This window comes from Petromyzon marinus, unplaced genomic scaffold (genome assembly GCF_048934315.1).
Source record: "Petromyzon marinus isolate PM22_M1 ecotype Great Lakes invasive population unplaced genomic scaffold, UKy_Petmar_22M1.pri1.0 PM_Scaffold_89, whole genome shotgun sequence".
Classification (NCBI taxonomy): Eukaryota; Metazoa; Chordata; class Hyperoartia; order Petromyzontiformes; family Petromyzontidae; genus Petromyzon; species Petromyzon marinus.
This window is the reverse complement of record NW_027423698.1, coordinates 128,965-148,619: the sequence shown is the minus strand read 5'-3', so window position 1 is coordinate 148,619 and position 19,655 is coordinate 128,965. Positions and strand designations below refer to the sequence as shown.

General features: G+C 51.0%; 2 protein-coding genes across 3 annotated transcripts in view; one reads left to right on the top strand and one right to left on the bottom strand.

The window, feature by feature from the left end:
- Window positions 1–7: 7 nt before the first annotated feature.
- On the bottom strand, window positions 8–14,624 carry LOC142923913 (uncharacterized). Its single transcript, XM_076064914.1, has 3 exons — window positions 14,341–14,624; window positions 7,562–8,252; window positions 8–862 (listed from the first exon to the last, which is right to left on the bottom strand). The coding sequence occupies exons 1-3, from the start codon at window positions 14,405–14,407 to the stop codon at window positions 121–123; spliced, it is 1,500 nt and encodes a 499-aa protein (XP_075921029.1). The 5' UTR covers window positions 14,408–14,624; the 3' UTR covers window positions 8–120.
- Window positions 14,625–14,640: 16 nt separating this feature from the next.
- The window catches only part of LOC142923914 (heme A synthase COX15-like), a 33,979-nt gene continuing 28,964 nt past the window's right edge, over window positions 14,641–19,655 (top strand). Inside the window, exons 1-2 of one of the 2 annotated variants that reach the window (XM_076064916.1) lie at window positions 14,641–14,865; window positions 18,324–18,373. In XM_076064916.1, coding sequence (XP_075921031.1) covers window positions 18,329–18,373 — 45 coding nt within the window. In that variant the 5' untranslated portion in view covers window positions 14,641–14,865; window positions 18,324–18,328. Of the gene's footprint in view, window positions 14,866–18,320; window positions 18,374–19,655 lie in introns of both variants that reach the window. The other variant, XM_076064915.1, reaches the window with a different exon arrangement.

The window sequence follows — 19,655 nt, the reverse complement described above, 5'->3', positions numbered from 1 at the left end:
ACAGAGACACACAGAGACACACAGAGACACACAGAGAGACACAGAGACAGAGTCAAACACCACACAGACTCCTGTCGCTCCGCTAGGTAGCGGCGGAGCAGCTCCAGCAGCCGCTCACGGTCAAACACCACACAGATGTCTCGCCTGAGCGGGGGACAGAGAGACAGAGACACAGAGACACACAGAGACACACAGAGACACACAGAGACACACAGAGACACACAGAGACACACAGAGACAGAGACACAGAGACAGAGTCAAACACCACACAGACTCCTGCCGCTCCGCTAGGTAGCGGCGGAGCAGCTCCAGCAGCCGCTCACGGTCAAACACCACACAGATGTCTCGCCTGAGCGGGGGACACGCAGACACACAGAGACAGAGACACACAGAGACACACAGAGACACACAGAGACAGAGAGACACAGTCAAACACCACACAGATGTCTCGCCTGAGCGGGGGACACAGACACACAGAGACAGAGACACACAGAGACACACAGAGACACACAGAGACACACAGAGAGACACACAGAGACACAGAGACAGAGTCAAACACCACACAGATGTCTCGCCTGAGCGGGGGACAGAGACACAGAGACACAGAGACACACAGAGACAGAGACACAGAGAGACAGAGAGACACACAGAGAGACAGAGACACACAGACACAGAGACAGAGACACAGAGACAGACACAGAGAGAAACACAGAGAGACACAGAGAGACACAGAGAGACACAGAGAGACACAGAGAGACACAGAGACAGAGTCAAACACCACACAGACTCCTGCCGCTCCGCTAGGTAGCGGCGGAGCAGCTCCAGCAGCCGCTCACGGTCAAACACCACACAGATGTCTCGCCTGAGCGGGGGACACAGACAGAGACACACAGAGACACACAGAGACACAGAGACACAGAGAGAGACACAGAGACAGAGTCAAACACCACACAGATGTCTCGCCTGAGCGGGACACAGAGACACAGAGAGACAGAGACAGAGAGACACAGAGACACAGACAGAGAGACACGGTTAAACACCACACAGATGTCTCGCCTGAGCGGGACACAGAGACACAGAGAGACAGAGACAGAGAGACACAGAGACACAGACAGAGAGACACGGTCAAACACCACACAGATGTCTCGCCTGAGCGGGACACAGAGACACAGAGAGACAGAGACAGAGAGACACAGAGACACAGACAGAGAGACACGGTTAAACACCACACAGATGTCTCGCCTGAGCGGGGGACACAGAGACACAGAGAGACAGAGACACAGAGACACAGAGACACACAGAGACAGAGAGACACAGTCAAACACCACACAGATGTCTCGCCTGAGCGGGACACAGAGACACAGAGAGACAGAGACAGAGAGACACAGAGACACAGAGAGACACAGAGACACAGAGACACAGAGACAGAGAGACACAGTCAAACACCACACAGATGTCTCGCCTGAGCGGGGGACAGACACACAGAGAGACACAGAGACACACAGAGACACACAGAGGCAGAGAGACACAGTCAAACACCACACAGATGTCTCGCCTGAGCGGGGGACACAGACAGAGAGACACGGTCAAACACCACACAGATGTCTCGCCTGAGCGGGGGACACAGACAGAGAGACACGGTCAAACACCACACAGATGTCTCGCCTGAGCGGGACACAGACAGAGACACAGAGACACAGACAGAGAGAGACACAGAGACAGAGAGACAGAGACACAGACAGAGAGACACGGTCAAACACCACACAGATGTCTCGCCTGAGCGGGGGACACAGACAGAGAGACACGGTCAAACACCACACAGATGTCTCGCCTGAGCGGGGGACACAGACAGAGAGACACGGTCAAACACCACACAGATGTCTCGCCTGAGCGGAAGACACAGACAGAGAGACACGGTCAAACACCACACAGATGTCTCGCCTGAGCGGGGGACAGAGACAGAGAGACACGGTCAAACACCACACAGATGTCTCGCCTGAGCGGGGGACACAGACAGAGAGACACGGTCAAACACCACACAGATGTCTCGCCTGAGCGGGGGACACAGACAGAGAGACACGGTCAAACACCACACAGATGTCTCGCCTGAGCGGGGGACACAGACAGAGAGACACGGTCAAACACCACACAGATGTCTCGCCTGAGCGGGACACAGACAGAGACACAGAGACACAGACAGAGAGAGACACAGAGACAGAGAGACAGAGACAGACAGAGAGACACGGTCAAACACCACACAGATGTCTCGCCTGAGTGGGGCACAGACAGAGACACAGAGACACAGACAGAGAGAGACACAGAGACAGAGAGACAGAGACACAGACAGAGAGACACGGTCAAACACCACACAGATGTCTCGCCTGAGCGGGGGACACAGACAGAGAGACACGGTCAAACACCACACAGATGTCTCGCCTGAGCGGGACACAGACAGAGACACAGAGACACAGACAGAGAGAGACACAGAGACAGAGAGACAGAGACACAGACAGAGAGACACGGTCAAACACCACACAGATGTCTCGCCTGAGCGGGGGACACAGACAGAGAGACACGGTCAAACACCACACAGATGTCTCGCCTGAGCGGGGGACACAGACAGAGAGACATGGTCAAACACCACACAGATGTCTCGCCTGAGCGGGACACAGACAGAGACACAGAGACACAGACAGAGAGAGACACAGAGACAGAGAGACAGAGACACAGACAGAGAGACACACGGTCAAACACCACACAGATGTCTCGCCTGAGCGGGGCACAGACAGAGACACAGAGACACAGACAGAGAGAGACACAGAGACAGAGAGACAGAGACACAGACAGAGAGACACGGTCAAACACCACACAGATGTCTCGCCTGAGCGGGGGACACAGACAGAGAGACACGGTCAAACACCACACAGATGTCTCGCCTAAGCGGGACACAGAGAGACACAGAGACACAGACAGAGAGAGACACAGAGACAGAGAGACAGAGACACAGACAGAGAGACACGGTCAAACACCACACAGATGTCTCGCCTGAGCGGGGGACACAGAGACACAGAGACACAGAGACAGAGAGACACAGAGACACACAGAGACAGAGTCAAACACTACACAGATGTCTCGCCTGAGCGGGGGACAGAGACACACAGAGACAGAGAGACACAGAGACACACAGAGACACAGACACAGACAGAGACACAGAGACAGAGTCAAACACCACACAGATGTCTCGCCTGAGCGGGGGACAGACAGAGACACACAGAGACACAGAGAGACACACAGACACAGAGACACAGACAGAGAGACACAGTCAAACACCACACAGATGTCTCGCCTGAGCGGGGGACAGAGACACAGAGACAGAGATACAGAGAGACAGAGACACAGAGAGACAGAGACAGAGAGACACAGAGAGACACACAGGGAGAGACACAGAGAGACAGAGACAGAGAGACACACAGGGAGAGACACAGAGAGACACAGAGAGAGAGACAGAGAGAGACAGAGAGAGACAGAGAGTTAGAGAGACAGAGAGTTAGAGTTAGAGAGACAGAGAGAGAGTTAGAGAGATAGAGAGACACACAGTGATAGACACAGACAGAGACACACAGAGTGATAGACACAGAGAGACACACAGTGATAGACACAGAGAGACACAGTGATAGACACAGTGATAGACAGAGAGACAGAGAAACAGGGAGATAGACACAAAAGCACCACCACCTCCATCACCTCCACCACCTCCACCACCTCCACCACCACCTCCTCCACCACCACCACCACCACCATCGGGCGCTCCGCTCGTTGTTGTGAGCGTCGCTCCTCCGCCCTCCGTTGTTGTTGGAGGGCGACTGCCTCCAACTGCCCAGTAGCATCCTTCACGAGCCTCCTCCACAGAGGCCGATCTTGACACCGCTGGTACCGGTCATTGACAAGTCTACTCAGCTCCACGTCCTCCTGTACCACGTCACTCCATCTCTTCTCTAGCCCGTGCCGCGCCCGCTTAGCCCCCTCGATCTGGCCGAACAAAAGCTGTTTCGGCATGCGGTGGCTGGGCATGCGGGCTACATGACCCAGCCAACGCAGCCTTGCCTGCCGGAGGAGCTCACCGATGGGACCGTGCCCAGATCTTTCAAGGATTTGTGAGCTCCTCACACAATCCAGCCGGGTTAAACCCAGGATGGATCGTAGGCAGGCCAGCCTAAATTTTTCTAACCGGCGAAGATGTTCCATTAGGGGGGGTCCACGTTTCGCAAGTGTAGAGAAGGGAGGGAATGACCGTGGCCGAGAAGACCTGAAGCTTAGTGCGGAGCGACAGACCAGGTAGCTTCCACACAGCGTTATGCAACCGATGAAAAGATATTGCCGCTCGACTGATTCGGAGTGAGACCTCTGCTGTTAAACTGGAGCCGGTCATAAGCACACTGCCAAGATATGGGAAACTCTCCACTCTCTCCACAACTGCCCCATCACCGATTGGGAGTTGTGGGGGTGGAGTGTCCGATGGCACAAAATACCCAGGCAGGTGCTTAGTTTTGGTGGGGCTGATGGTAAGGCCCCATCTCTTAGTGGCAAGCTCCAGTTTCAGCAGCAGCGCCTCCAACTCCTCCTCCGAGTGAGCCGCAATTACCAGGTTATCGGCATACATAACGTGGTTGAGCAATAGGGAGCCATCCCTTGACCAAACCCGGGCATCGATCAGCCTCCCATTATATCTGTACCAGATGGAAATTCCTCCGGTACAGCTTTTGAAGGCTTCACGAACGTGGTCAAAATAGATTTTCAATAATGTGGGAGCCAGAGGACATCCCTGTCGCACCCCAAGGTGTACAGGGAATGGCTCTGACTCCTGGCCACGTAGTTTTACCTGGGCCCGCTCACCATCATGAAGGTCCTTAATGATCGTGAGCAGAGAGTCAGGGACTCCAAAAGCACGAAGAACAACCCAGAGCCCAGGCCTACTGATGGTATCATAGGCCTTGACCAGGTCAATAAAGCAGAGATGTAGGTCTTGTTGGAATTCCCTACACCTCTGCTGTAGCAGATGGACAGAAAATATGGCATCTGTGCAGGACCGCCCTTTCCTGAAACCGCATTGGGGCTCCGCAAGCCTCTCCTCAGCGTGCCTGGCAAGGCGATGTTGAATAATCCTTGCCAGGACCTTTCCCGGCACACTGAGGAGTGAGATGCCCCTGTAGTTGTTACAGTCTGTGCGGTCCCCCTTCTTAAAGAGGGGGACCACCAGGGCATCCTTCCAATCCTGCGGAACCCGTCCAGTGGTCCAGACTGTTGTTATGATGTCATATAGGGCAGTCTGTGCACAAACTCCACCCTCCCTCAGCATTTCGCTTGGGAGATTATCTCTGCCCGGTGCCTTTCATGGTCTCAGACTCCGGATCAACTTCAGTACTTCCTCAACAGATGGCACCTCAGCCAGCCACTCACAGGGGGTGACTTCTTCTTCCATTATTTGAGGCACCGCAGCCTCAGCAGGGTCATCCCCACTTTGTGCCACGATGTTTTCCAGGCTGAGGGATTTCCCCTCCCCCAGGACCTCACAGACATGCTCAGCAAATCTGCAAAACTGTTCCTGGGGGTTGGAGATTGGATCACCGTTCTTTCCCCTAATGATGGTAATAGGTGTGATGCTCCAAGTTACTTTTTTGATGGAATTAAATAATTTGTGATCACGGGCCACTGAGGCAGACTCCATCTCTTCAGCAACCCGCGACCCCCACCCATCCTTGCAGCGCCTCACGGCTCTCCGAACCTCCGAGCGAAGGCTGCGGTAAGCCTCCTCATTCTCTGACGTGGGATTCTGTAGACAATGAGAGTGGGCCTGTCGCTTTTTCTCAGCCAGCCGGAACACCTCCTCTGTCAGCCAGGGTCTCTGGGGAGGTCTGGACTGCGTACCTAAAGCAGCCATTGCAGCTGCCTGAATCACAGTCCTAAACCTCGCCCATTTACCCTCGACATCAGGAGGAGTCGGGGACGATGCCAATCCCAGCCGCAAGCGATGATGAAATTCTCGCTTGCAACTTTCATCAGCTAGCTGAGACCAGGACACTAAGGGTTTGAATGGGGTCCTGGGTGTACACCCACCACCGGAGTGGAAGAATGGCAGGCACATCTTGCAGATGACAAGTCGATGGTCAGTGGGCAGATCAGCTCCACGGTAGGTCCTGGTGTCAAGGACATGGGCCCGCATCCGCTGGTCCGTCACTAATGTAGTCCGGCAGATGTTCTTGCTTGGACTCGGCATGCATTCATGATGCTGTGTGGATGCGCCGATGCCGGACCAGCGTGTTGGTAATTACAAGCCCATGGGTTGCACAAAAGTCTAGCAGCCTCCTGCCGTTGTTATTGAGCTGATCTGGCCCATGCCTTCAGATCACTCCAGACCAGGTGCCAGCATCATGACCAACTCGGGCATTGAAGTCACCCAACAAGATGACTCTATCCCGAGGGGCCACTTTAGCCAGCACCTGTGACAGGAGGTCATAGAGGGCATCTGACTCATCGGCTTTGCCTGCATCCCTCCACGGATGTTCGTCTTCGGTGGGGGCATAAGTAACCACGACCACCAATCCTAGCCTCTGATTGATGAGAAGGCGAATCCAAAGTAGCCTGGGGCTTACAGCTTCCCACACCTCACCGCCACGCTCCCACGCCCCCTTTATTATTTTGCTCAGAAGAAGAGCCACTCCCTGTTGTTTGGCAGTCTGCTGCCCCGAGTAGAGGACTGTCCACCCCTCATGGTGGCAGGAGCCAGAACCGGTCCACCGGACCTCCTGAATGCCACATAGATCCAGGCGGTACCGGTCCAGCTCCCGACAGAGGAGTGGCAGCCTCTCCTCCGCGGTGAGCGTTCGAACATTCCACGTGGCCACACGAAGTGGCTTTTCGCTGTTTCTGCAGGAGCCCCGAGGGTAGAGATTCAATCTCCTGGCTCCGCTAAATTGGGGTTTGACCAGGAGACGTCATAGATGCCTCCGGCACAAGCTTATTTAGATATTGTTTACGTGGTTTTGTGGTAATTCGTTGAAGGTGGAGGGGGTTACCAGCCCCTGGCACCCGTCCATAGCCCCCTTTGGCTGCTGTGGTGGTCACAGACGCCATGAGGGGAGAGGCCAATCTCAGTTGGGCCTCACCCCCCCATGGCACTGCCCACCACAGTGTTGCCGTCCGGGACCAACGAGGAGATAGGAGGTTGTTTTGCCTCAAACACCACCACCATCACCACCACCATCATCACCATCATCATCACCATCACCACCACCATCATCACCATCATCATCATCACCAGCACCACCATCACCACCACCACCATCACCACCATCATCACCATCATCATCACCATCAGCACCAGCACCACCATCACCACCATCACCATCATCATCACCAGCACCACCATCACTACGATCATCACCATCATCACCAGCACCACCATCACCATCATCATCACTAGCACCACCATCACCACCACTATCACCACCACCACCCCCCCCCCCACCACCACCCCCCCCACCCACCACCACCACCCACCCACCCCAGCGCCCAATCCAGCGTGCGCCCCAGCGGCCAGGCCACCGGCATGGCGACGGCCAGCAGGCAGCGGGCGACCCACGCCGCCGGGCCCGCGCCCACTACAGCGGCCGCGCCGTAGCGGGCGCACAGGGCCCTGGGGGCCACCTCGGCGGCGGCCAGCACGGCCGCCGCCGCCGCCGCCAGGGCCCACGCCGGAGACAGCAGCTCGCGGGCCAGCAGGGCCACGCCGGCGTCGGCGGCGGCGCTCCACGCCAACAGGCCGCAGGCCGGCGCGTTGCCGCGGCAACGCCGGAGGCCGGCGGCCCGGCGCGCCGCCCGCCGCTCCGCCGGCGTGCCGCAGGCCGCGAGGGCGGCGAGCTCGGAGGGGGCGGCGGCGCCCAGGGAGACGCGGGCGGCCGTCGACACGGCCGACACGGCGAGGAGGAGGAGGGCCAGCGGGCCGGGGAGCCAGCGGGGGAGGGCGGCCGGGCACGGCGGCGGGGCGGCGGTGGTGGTGGAGGCGGTGGAGGCGGTGGAGGCGGTGGTGGAGGCGGTGGAGGCGGTGGAGGCGGTGGAGGCGGTGGAGGTGGAGGTGGAGGCGGTGGAGGCGGTGGAGGCGGTGGAGGTGGAGGTGGAGGCGGTGGAGGCGGTGGAGGCGGTGGAGATGGTGGAGGTGGTGTTGTTGTTGTCGTCTTCGTCCGACGAGGGTGGATCTGTTGGAGAGATGGTGGTGGTGGTTACGAGACACGGGGTGGTGGAGGTGGTGGTGGGGGTGGCGGTGATGGTGATGGAGGTGATGGTGGTGATGGTGGTGGTGATGGAGGAGAAGGTGATGGTGGTGATAGTGGTGATAGTGGTGGTGATGGTGGTGATGGTGGTGATAGTGGTGGTGATGGAGGAGAAGGTGATGGTGGTGATAGTGGTGATAGTGGTGGTGATGGAGGTGATGGTGGTGATAGTGGTGGTGATGGAGGAGAAGGTGATGGTGGTGATAGTGGTGATAGTGGTGGTGATGGTGGTGATGGTGGTGATAGTGGTGATAGTGGTGGTGATGGTGGTGATGGTGATAGTGGTGATAGTGGTGGTGATGGTGGTGATGGTGGTGATAGTGGTGATAGTGGTGGTGATGGTGGTGATGGAGGAGGTGGTGATGGTGATGGTGGTGATGGAGGAGGTGGTGGTGGTGATGGTGATGATGGTGGTGGTGATGGTGGGGGACCACCACTCCTACAAACCAATACAACCAACCACCACAAAGACCACCACCACAACAACAATAACAACAACAACCGCTACTACTACCACCTCCATTACAACCACCACGACCACCAACAACCACCACTACTACCACCACTACTACCAACAACAACCACCACTACTACCACCACTACTACCACCACTACTACCAACAACAACCACCACTACTACCACCACTACTACCACCACTACTACCAACAACAACCACCACTACTACCACCACTACTACCACCACTACTACCAACAACAACCACCACTACTACCACAACAACCACAACAACCACCACTACTACCACCACCACTACTACCACCACCACCCCTACCAACAACAACCACCACTACTACCACCACTACTACCACCACCACCCCTACCAACAACAACCACCACTACTACCACCACTACTACCAACAACAACCACCACTACTACCACCACTACTACCACCACTACTACCAACAACAACCACCACTACTACCACAACAACCACAACAACCACCACTACTACCACCACTACTACCACCACTACTACCAACAACAACCACCACTACTACCACAACAACCACAACAACCACCACTACTACCACCACCACTACTACCACCACCACCCCTACCAACAACAACCACCACTACTACCACCACTACTACCACCACCACCCCTACCAACAACAACCACCACTACTACCACCACTACTACCAACAACAACCACCACTACTACCACCACTACTACCACCACTACTACCAACAACAACCACCACTACTACCACAACAACCACAACAACCACCACTACTACCACCACCACTACTACCACCACCACTACTACCACCACCACCCCTACCAACAACAACCACCACTACTACCACCACCACTACCAACAACAACCACCACTACTACCACCGCCACTACTACCACTACCAACAATAACCACCACCACTACCTAACAACAACCACCACTACTACCACCACTACTACCACCACCACTACCACCAACAACCACCACTACTACCACCACCACTACCAACCAACAACCACCATTACTACCACCACTACTACCACCACCACTACCACCAACAACCACCACTACTACCACCACCACTACCACCAACAACCACCACTACTACCACCACCACTACCAACAACAACCACCACTACTACCACCACCACTACCACCACTACCACCACCACCACTACCACCAACAACCACCACTACTACCACCACCACTACCACCACTACCACCACTACCACCACCACCACTACCACCAACAACCACCACTACTACCACCACCACTACCACCACTACCACCACTACCACCAACAACCACCACTACTACCACCACCACTACCACCACTACCACCACCACCACTACCACCAACAACCACCACTACCACCACTACTACCACCACCACTACCACCACTACCACCACCACCACTACCACCAACAACCACCACTACTACCACCACTACCAACAACAACCGCCATTGGCAGTGACGTCACCACGACGCTTGTGCCAGGCGATGTGCACGTGAAGTGGCCTCAACCACCACAACTACAACGACTACAACAACCACCACTACTACCACAACCACAACTACCACAACCACCACAACTACAACAAATACCACCACTACTACCACAACCACAACTACCACCACTACTACCACAACCACCACTACTACCACAACCCCCACTACTACCACAACCACTACAACAACCACCACAACTACTACCACAACCACCACTACTACCACAACCACCACAATACCACAACCACCACAACTACAACGACTACAACAACCACCACTACTACCACAACCACCACAACTATAACAACCACCAGTACTACCACAACTACAACAACCACCACAACCACCACTACTACCACAACTACAACAACCACCACTACTACCACAACAACAACCACCACTACTACCACAACCACCACAACTACAGCAAGCACCACTAATACCACAAATACCACAACCACCACAACCACCACTACTACTACAACAACCACCACAACTACTACCACAAATACCACAACCACCACTACTACCACAACCACCACTACTACCACAACCACTACAACAACCACCACAACTACTACCACAAACACCACTACCACCACTACTACCACAACTACCACAACCACCACAAACACAAGAACCACCACTACTACCACATCCACAACTACAACCACCACTACTACCACAACTACAACAACCACCACAAATACCACAACCACCACTACTACAACCACAACAACCATCACTAATACCACAAATACCACTACTACCACAACCACCACAACTACAGCAAGCACCACTACTACCACAAATACCACAACCACCACTACTACCACAACCATCACAACAACCACCACTACTACCACAAATACCACAACCACCACTACTACAACCACAACTACAGCAACCACCACTACTACCACAAATACCACAACCACCATTACTACCACTACTACCACAAATACCACAACCACCACTACTGCCACAACCACCACCACAACTACAACAACCACCACTACTACCACAATACCAGAACCACCACAACCACAACAACCACCACAACTACCACAAACACCACAACTACAACAACCACCACTACTTCCACAAATACCACAACTACAACAACCACCACAACTACAACCACTACCACAACCACCACTACCACAAATACCACAACCACCACTACTACCACAACTACAACAACGACCACCACTAACCACCACTACTACCTCCACCACCACCGCAACCACCACCATCACCACCACTACCGCAACCACCACCACTACTACCAACACCACCATCACCACCACTACTACCACCACCATCATCACCATCACCACCACAACCACCACCATCATCACCACTACTACCACCACCATCATCACCACTACTACCACCACCACCACCATCATCACCACCACAACCACCATCACCACCACAACCATCACCATCATCACAACCACCATCACCATCACAGCCACCACCATCACTACTACTACTACCACCATCACCACCACCATCACCACCCTGACCACTACCACCATCACTACCACCACTACCATCAACACCACCACCACTACCACCATCATCATCATCACCATCACCACCATCATCACCACTACTACCACCACCATCATCACCACCACAACCACCATCATCATCACCACCACCATCACTACCATCACCACCACCATCACCACCACCACCATCATCACCACGACCACCATCATCACCACCACCATCACCACCACCACCACCACAACCATCACCACCATCACCATCACCACCATCACCACCACCATCACCACCACCACCACCATCACCACCACCACCATCACCACCATCACCATCACCACCACCATCACCACCACCATCATCATCACCACCACCATCACCACCACCATCACCACCACCACTATCACCACCACCACCATCACCACCACCATCATCACCACCATCATCACCACCATCACCACCACCACCATCACCACCATCACTATCATCACCACATCACTATCATCACCACCATCACCACCACCACCATCACCACCACCACCACCACCATCATCACCACCACCACCATCACCACCATCACCACCACCACCATCATCACCACCACCACCATCATCACCACCATCACCACCATCACCATCACCACCACCATCACCACCATCATCACCATCACCACCACCACCATCACCACCATCACCACCACCACCATCATCACCACCACCACCATCATCACCACCATCACCACCACCACCATCACCACCACCATCACCATCACCACCACCATCACCACCATCATCACCATCACCACCACCACCATCACCACCATCATCACCACCATCACCATCATCACCACCACCATCACCACCATCATCACCACCACCACCATCACCACCACCACCATCATCATCACCACCATCACCACCACCATCATCACCACCATCATCATCATCACCATCATCATCACCACCACCACCATCACCACCATCACCACCATCACCACCACCACCATCATCACCACCATCACCACCACCACCATCACCACCACCATCACCACCACCACCACCATCACCACCACCACCACCATCATCACCACCATCACCACCACCATCATCACCACCACCATCACCACCACCATCATCATCACCATCATCATCACCACCACCACCATCACCACCACCATCATCACCATCACCACCACCATCATCACCACCATCATCATCATCACCATCATCATCACCACCATCATCATCACCACCATCACCACCACCACCATCACCATCACCACCACCATCACCACCACCACCATCATCACCACCATCACCACCACCACCATCACCACCACCATCACCACCACCACCACCATCACCACCACCATCACCACCATCACCACCATCACCACCACCATCACCACCACCACCATCACCACCATCATCACCACCACCACCATCACCACCATCACCACCACCATCACCACCATCACCATCATCATCACCACCATCACCACCACCATCATCACCACCATCATCATCACCACCACCACCATCACCACCACCATCACCACCATCACCATCATCACCACCATCATCACCATCACCACCATCACTACCTCTGCCGTCTGCTGCCGCTGTTTGTGAGTGAGGAGTCGTCAGCAGCAGCATCAGCAGCAGAGAGCGCCACATCGTCCCTCGTTGTTGTTGTTGATGTTGTTGTTGATGGTGGTGGTTGTTGTTGTGTTGATGGTGGTTGTGTTGTTGTGTTGATGGTGGTGGTTGTTGTTGTGTTGATGTTGTTGTTGATGGTTGTTGTGTTGATGTTGATGTTATTGTGTTGTTGATGTGTTGATGTTGTTGTGTTGTTGATGGTTGTTGTGTTGATGTTGTTGTTGAGTTGTTGTTGTGTTGATGTTGTTGTTGATGGTTGGTGTGTTGATGTTGTGTTGTTGATGGTTGTTGTGTTGATGTTGTTGTTGATGGTTGTTGTGTTGATGTTGTGTTGTTGTTGATGGTTGTTGTTGATGTTGTTGTTGTGTTGTTGATGGTTGTTGTGTTGATGTTGTTGTGTTGTTGATGGTTGTTGTTGTTGATGTTGTTGGTGTTGTGTTGTTGTTGATGGTTGTTGTGTTGATGTTGTTGTTGATGTTGTTGTTGATGTTGTGTTGTTGTTGATGGTGGTGGTTGTTGTTGTTCGCTTCTGTTGGTGGGAAAGGTTTCCTGACCGGGAGGATTCCTCCCCTCTGTGTCTGTGTGTCTGTCTCTGTCTGTGTCTCTGTGTGTCTCTGTCTGTGTGTCTCTGTCTCTGTGTATCTCTCTGTGTCTGTCTGTGTGTCTCTGTGTCTGTCTCGCTCTGTCTGTGTCTCTCTTGTGTCTCTCTGTGTCTCTGTGTGTCTCTCTGTGTGTGTCTCTCTCTGTGTCTGTCTCGCTCTGTCTCTCTGTCTGTGTCTGTCTCGCTCTGTCTCGTGACGATGTCTCAATGGGGTGTGGTTGCGGTGTAGATGGGCAGCCATCTTACTCAGGGAGAAGTTAAAGGCGGCCATCTTTCTCAAGAGAGGGCGGCCATCTTGCTCAAGGGCGGCCATCTTCCTCAGGGGACGGGGCGGCCATCTTCCATAAAGGGGAGGGAATCGATTCACTTGTTATTAAAATAAATCCACGTATCGATTCTTAAAAATATATTTTTTTGTTACTTTAACCATCTCATCATTACTTTGATGTTGATCAGCGTCGTGTGTCCCCCAACAAGCGAAGCCCTCGCCAGTCAGACGTTTCGGGCAAGCGGCCACCTTACGCAATCGCGAGCCGAGGCGCGTGGGGACCCACCGGTAGTGACGTCGGTCTTAAGTAACGACGCCATCTTGGGTAGGTGGTGGGACCCTCACACCCCATTGGCTAGGACTGGCTCGAGTGACGTCACGCCCATGCTATCACCCCCTAGCCATCCCTACCCAAGATGGCCGCGTAGGCGCTTCCGGTGGCGTCACGACAGCCCCCACCCCCAAAGTGACGTCACGGCAACGCGGGCTCAGCACTGACCAAGGTGCCTCTGTCTGTGTGTCTTAGTGTCTAAGTGTGTGTCTTAGTGTCTAAGTGTGTGTCTTAGTGTCTAAGTGTGTGTCTTAGTGTGTAAGTATCTAAGTGTGTGTGTCTTAGTGTCTTAGTGTGTGTGTCTTAGTGTCTAAGTGTCTAAGTGTGTGTCTTAGTGTGTGTCTGTCTATCTTAATGTGTCTTAGTGTGTGTGTGTCTTAGTGTGTGTCTGTCTGTCTTAGTGTGTCTTAGTGTCTAAGTGTCTTAGTGTCTAAGTGTGTGTCTTAGTGTCTAAGTGTGTGTCTTAGTGTGTGTGTCTTAGTGTGTGTCTGTCTGTCTTAGTGTGTCTTAGTGTCTAAGTTTGTGTGTCTTAGTGTGTGTATCTAAGTGTCTTAGTGTCTAAGTGTCTTAGTGTCTTAGTGTCTAAGTGTGTGTCTTAGTGTGTGTGTCTTAGTGTGTGTGTCTTAGTGTGTGTGTGTCTTGGTGTCTAAGTGTGTGTGTGTGTCTTAGTGTCTTAGTGTGTCTTAGTGTCTAAGTGTCTTAGTTTCTTAATGTCTAAGTGTGTGTCTTAGTGTGTGTCTTAGTGTCCAAGTGTCTAAGTGTGTGTCTTAGTGTCTAAGTGTCTTAGTATCTTAGTGTGTCTTAGTGTCTAAGTGTCTTTGTGTGTCTGTCTTAATGTGTCTTAGTGTGTGTGTGTGTCTTAGTGTGTGTGTCTTAGTGTCTAAGTGTCTTAGTGTCTAAGCGTCTTAGTGTGTGTGTCTTAGTGTGTGTGTGTCTTAGTGTCTAAGTGTCTAAGTGTGTGTCTTAGTGTCTAAGTGTCTTAGTGTGTGTGTGTCTAAGTGTCTTAGTGTCTTAGTGTGTGTGTATTTTAGTGTCTAAGTGTCTTAGTGTGTCTTAGTGTGTGTCTTAGTGTCTAAGTGTGTGTCTTAGTGTGCGTCTTAGTGTGTGTGTCTTAGTGTCTTAGTGTGTGTGTGTCTTAGTGTGTGTCTTAGTGTCTAAGTGTCTTAGTGTCTTAGTGTGTGTCTTAGTGTGTGTCTTAGTGTGTGTCTAAGTGTGTGTCTTAGTGTGTGTGTCTTAGTGTGTGTCTTAGTGTCTTAGTGTCTAAGTGTCTTAGTGTCTTAGTGTGTGTGTCTTAGTGTGTGTCTTAGTGTCTAAGTGTCTTAGTGTCTAAGTGTCTTAGTGTGTGTCTTAGTGTCTAAGTGTGTGTTTTAGTGTGTGTGTCTTAGTGTGTGTGTCTTAGTGTCTTAGTGTGTGTGTCTTAGTGTCTAAGTGTCTTAGTGTCTTAGTTTCTAAGTGTGTGTGTCTTAGTGTCTAAGTGTCTTAGTGTCTAAGTGTCTTAGTGTGTGTGTCTTAGTGTGTGTGTGTGTCTTAGTGTCTAAGTGTGTGTGTCTTAGTGTCTTAGTGTGTCTTAGTGTCTAAGTGTCTTAGTTTCTTAATGTCTTAAGTGTGTGTCTTAGTGTGTGTCTTAGTGTCCAAGTGTCTAAGTGTGTGTCTAAGTGTCTTAGTATCTTAGTGTGTCTTAGTGTCTAAGTGTCTTTGTGTGTCTGTCTTAATGTGTCTTAGTGTGTGTGTGTCTTAGTGTGTGTGTCTTAGTGTCTAAGTGTCTTAGTGTCTAAGTGTCTTAGTGTGTGTCTTAGTGTCTAAGTGTCTTAGTGTGTGTGTGTGTCTAAGTGTCTTAGTGTCTTAGTGTGTGTGTATTTTAGTGTCTAAGTGTCTTAGTGTGTCTTAGTGTGTGTCTTAGTGTCTAAGTGTGTCTTAGTGTGTGTCTTAGTGTGTGTGTCTTAGTGTCTTAGTGTGTGTGTGTGTCTTAGTGTGTGTCTTAGTGTCTAAGTGTCTTAGTGTCTTAGTGTGTGTCTTAGTGTGTGTCTTAGTGTGTGTCTAAGTGTGTGTCTTAGTGTGTGTGTCTTAGTGTGTGTCTTAGTGTCTTAGTGTCTAAGTGTCTTAGTGTCTTAGTGTGTGTGTCTTAGTGTGTGTCTTAGTGTCTAAGTGTCTTAGTGTCTAAGTGTCTTAGTGTGTGTCTTAGTGTCTAAGTGTCTTAGTGTGTGTGTGTGTCTAAGTGTCTTAGTGTCTTAGTGTGTGTGTATTTTAGTGTCTAAGTGTCTTAGTGTGTCTTAGTGTGTGTCTTAGTGTCTAAGTGTGTCTTAGTGGTGTGTCTTAGTGTGTGTGTCTTAGTGTCTTAGTGTGTGTGTGTGTCTTAGTGTGTGTCTTAGTGTCTAAGTGTCTTAGTGTCTTAGTGTGTGTCTTAGTGTGTGTCTTAGTGTGTGTCTAAGTGTGTGTCTTAGTGTGTGTGTCTTAGTGTGTGTCTTAGTGTCTTAGTGTCTAAGTGTCTTAGTGTCTTAGTGTGTGTGTCTTAGTGTGTGTCTTAGTGTCTAAGTGTCTTAGTGTGTGTGTCTTAGTGTGTGTCTTAGTGTGTGTCTTAGTGTCTAAGTGTATGTTTTAGTGTGTGTGTCTTAGTGTGTGTGTCTTAGTGTCTTAGTGTGTGTGTCTTAGTGTCTAAGTGTCTTAGTGTCTTAGTTTCTAAGTGTGTGTGTCTTAGTGTCTAAGTGTCTTAGTGTCTAAGTGTCTTAGTGTGTGTGTCTTAGTGTGTGTGGGTCTTAGTGTGTGTGTCTTAGTGTCTAAGTGTCTTAGTGCCTAAGTGTCTTTGTGTGTGTCTTAGTGTCTAAGTGTCTAAGTGTGTGTGTCTTAGTGTGTGTGTCTTAGTGTCTAAGTGTCTTAGTGTGTGTGTCTGAGTGTCTAAGTGTCTTAGTGTCTAAGTGTCTTAGTGTCTAAGTGTCTAAGTGTCTTAGTATCTTAGTGTCTAAGTGTCTTAGTGTGTGTCTTAGTGTCTAAGTGTCTTAGTGTCTAAGTGTCTTAGTGTCTTAGTGTCTAAGTGTCTTAGTGGCTTAGTGTGTGTGTCTTAGTGTGTGTGTCTTAGTGTCTTAGTGTCTAAGTGTGTGTGTGTCTTAGTGTCTAAGTGTCTTAGTGTCTAAGTGTCTTAGTGTCTGTCCGTGTGTCTTAGTGTCCAAGTGTCTAAGTGTCTTAGTGTCTAAGTGTCTAAGTGTCTTAGTGTGTGTCTTAGTGTCTAAGTGTGTGTGTCTTAGTGTCTATGTGTCTAAGTGTCCAAGTGTCTAAGTGTCTAAGTGTGTGTGTCTTAGTGTGTGTGTCTTAGTGTCTAAGTGTCTTAGTGTCTAGATGTGTGTGTCTTAGTGTCTAAGTGTCTTAGTGTGTGTATGTCTTAGTGTCTAAATGTCTTAGTGTGTGTGTGTCTAAGTGTCTAAGTGTCTTAGTGTCTTAGTGTGTGTGTCTTAGTGTGTGTCTAAGTGTCTAAGTGTGTGTCATAGTGTGTGTGTCTTAGTGTGTTTGTCTTGGTGTGTGTGTCTAAGTGTCTTAGTGTCTAAGTGTCTTAGTGTGTGTCTTAGTGTCTAAGTGTCTTAGTGTCTAAGTGTCTTAGTGTCTAAGTGTGTGTCTTAGTGTGTGTGTGTGTCTTAGTAGGTGCGATGTTTTCCAGTGGACGTCTCGTCAGCTCCGTCTGCAGAAACCTGGTACGTAGTGTCCGAGTGTCTGAGTGACTATGAGTGAGTAAGTGTCTATGTGTGAGTGTATGAGTGAGTGAGTGTCTATGTGTGAGTGTATGAGTGAGTATATGATTGAGTGTATGAGTGTGTATGAGTGAGTGAGTGTATGAGTGAGTGTGTGAGTGAGTGAGTGTATCAGTGAGTGAGTGTATGAGTGAGTGTATGAGTGTATGAGTGAGTGTATGAGTGAGTGAGTGTATGAGTGAGTGTATGAGTGAGTGAGTGTATGAGTGAGTGTATGAGTGAGTGAGTGTATGAGCGAGTGTATGAGTGAGTGTATGAGTGAGTGAGTGTATGAGTGAGTGAGTGTATGAGTGAGTGAGTGTATGAGTGAGTGTATGAGTGAGTGAGTGTATGAGTGAGTGTATGAGTGAGTGAGTATATGAGTGAGTGTATGAGTGAGTGAGTGTATGAGTGAGTGTATGAGTGAGTGTATGAGTGAGTGAGTGTATGAGTGAGTGAGTGTATGAGTGAGTGTATGAGTGTGTATGAGTGAGTGTATGAGTGAGTGTATGAGTGAGTGAGTGTATGAGCGAGTGTATGAGTGAGTGAGTGTATGAGTGTATGAGTGAGTGAGTGTATGAGTGAGTGAGTGTATGAGTGAGTGTATGAGTGAGTGAGTGTATGAGTGAGTGAGTGTATGAGTGAGTGTATGAGTGAGTGTATGAGTGAGTGAGTGTATGAGTGAGTGAGTGTATGAGTGAGTGTATGAGTGAGTGAGTGTATGAGTGAGTGAGTGTATGAGTGAGTGTATGAGTGAGTGAGTGTATGAGTGAGTGAGTGTATGAGTGAGTGTATCAGTGAGTGAGTGTATGAGTGAGTGTATGAGTGAGTGAGTGTATGAGTGAGTGAGTGTATGAGTGAGTGAGTGTATGAGTGAGTGTATGAGTGAGTGTATGAGTGAGTGAGTGTATGAGTGAGTGAGTGTATGAGTGAGTGAGTGTATGAGTGAGTGTATGAGTGAGTGAGTGTATGAGTGAGTGAGTGTATGAGTGAGTGAGTGTATGAGTGAGTGAGTGTATGAGTGAGTGAGTGTATGAGTGAGTGAGTGTATGAGTGAGTGAGTGTATGAGTGAGTGAGTGAGTGTATGAGTGAGTGAGTGTATGAGTGAGTGTATGAGTGAGTGTATGAGTGAGTGTATGAGTGAGTGAGTGTATGAGTGAGTGTATGAGTGAGTGTATGAGTGAGTGAGTGTATGAGTGAGTGAGTGAGTGTATGAGTGAGTGTATGAGTGAGTGAGTGTATGTG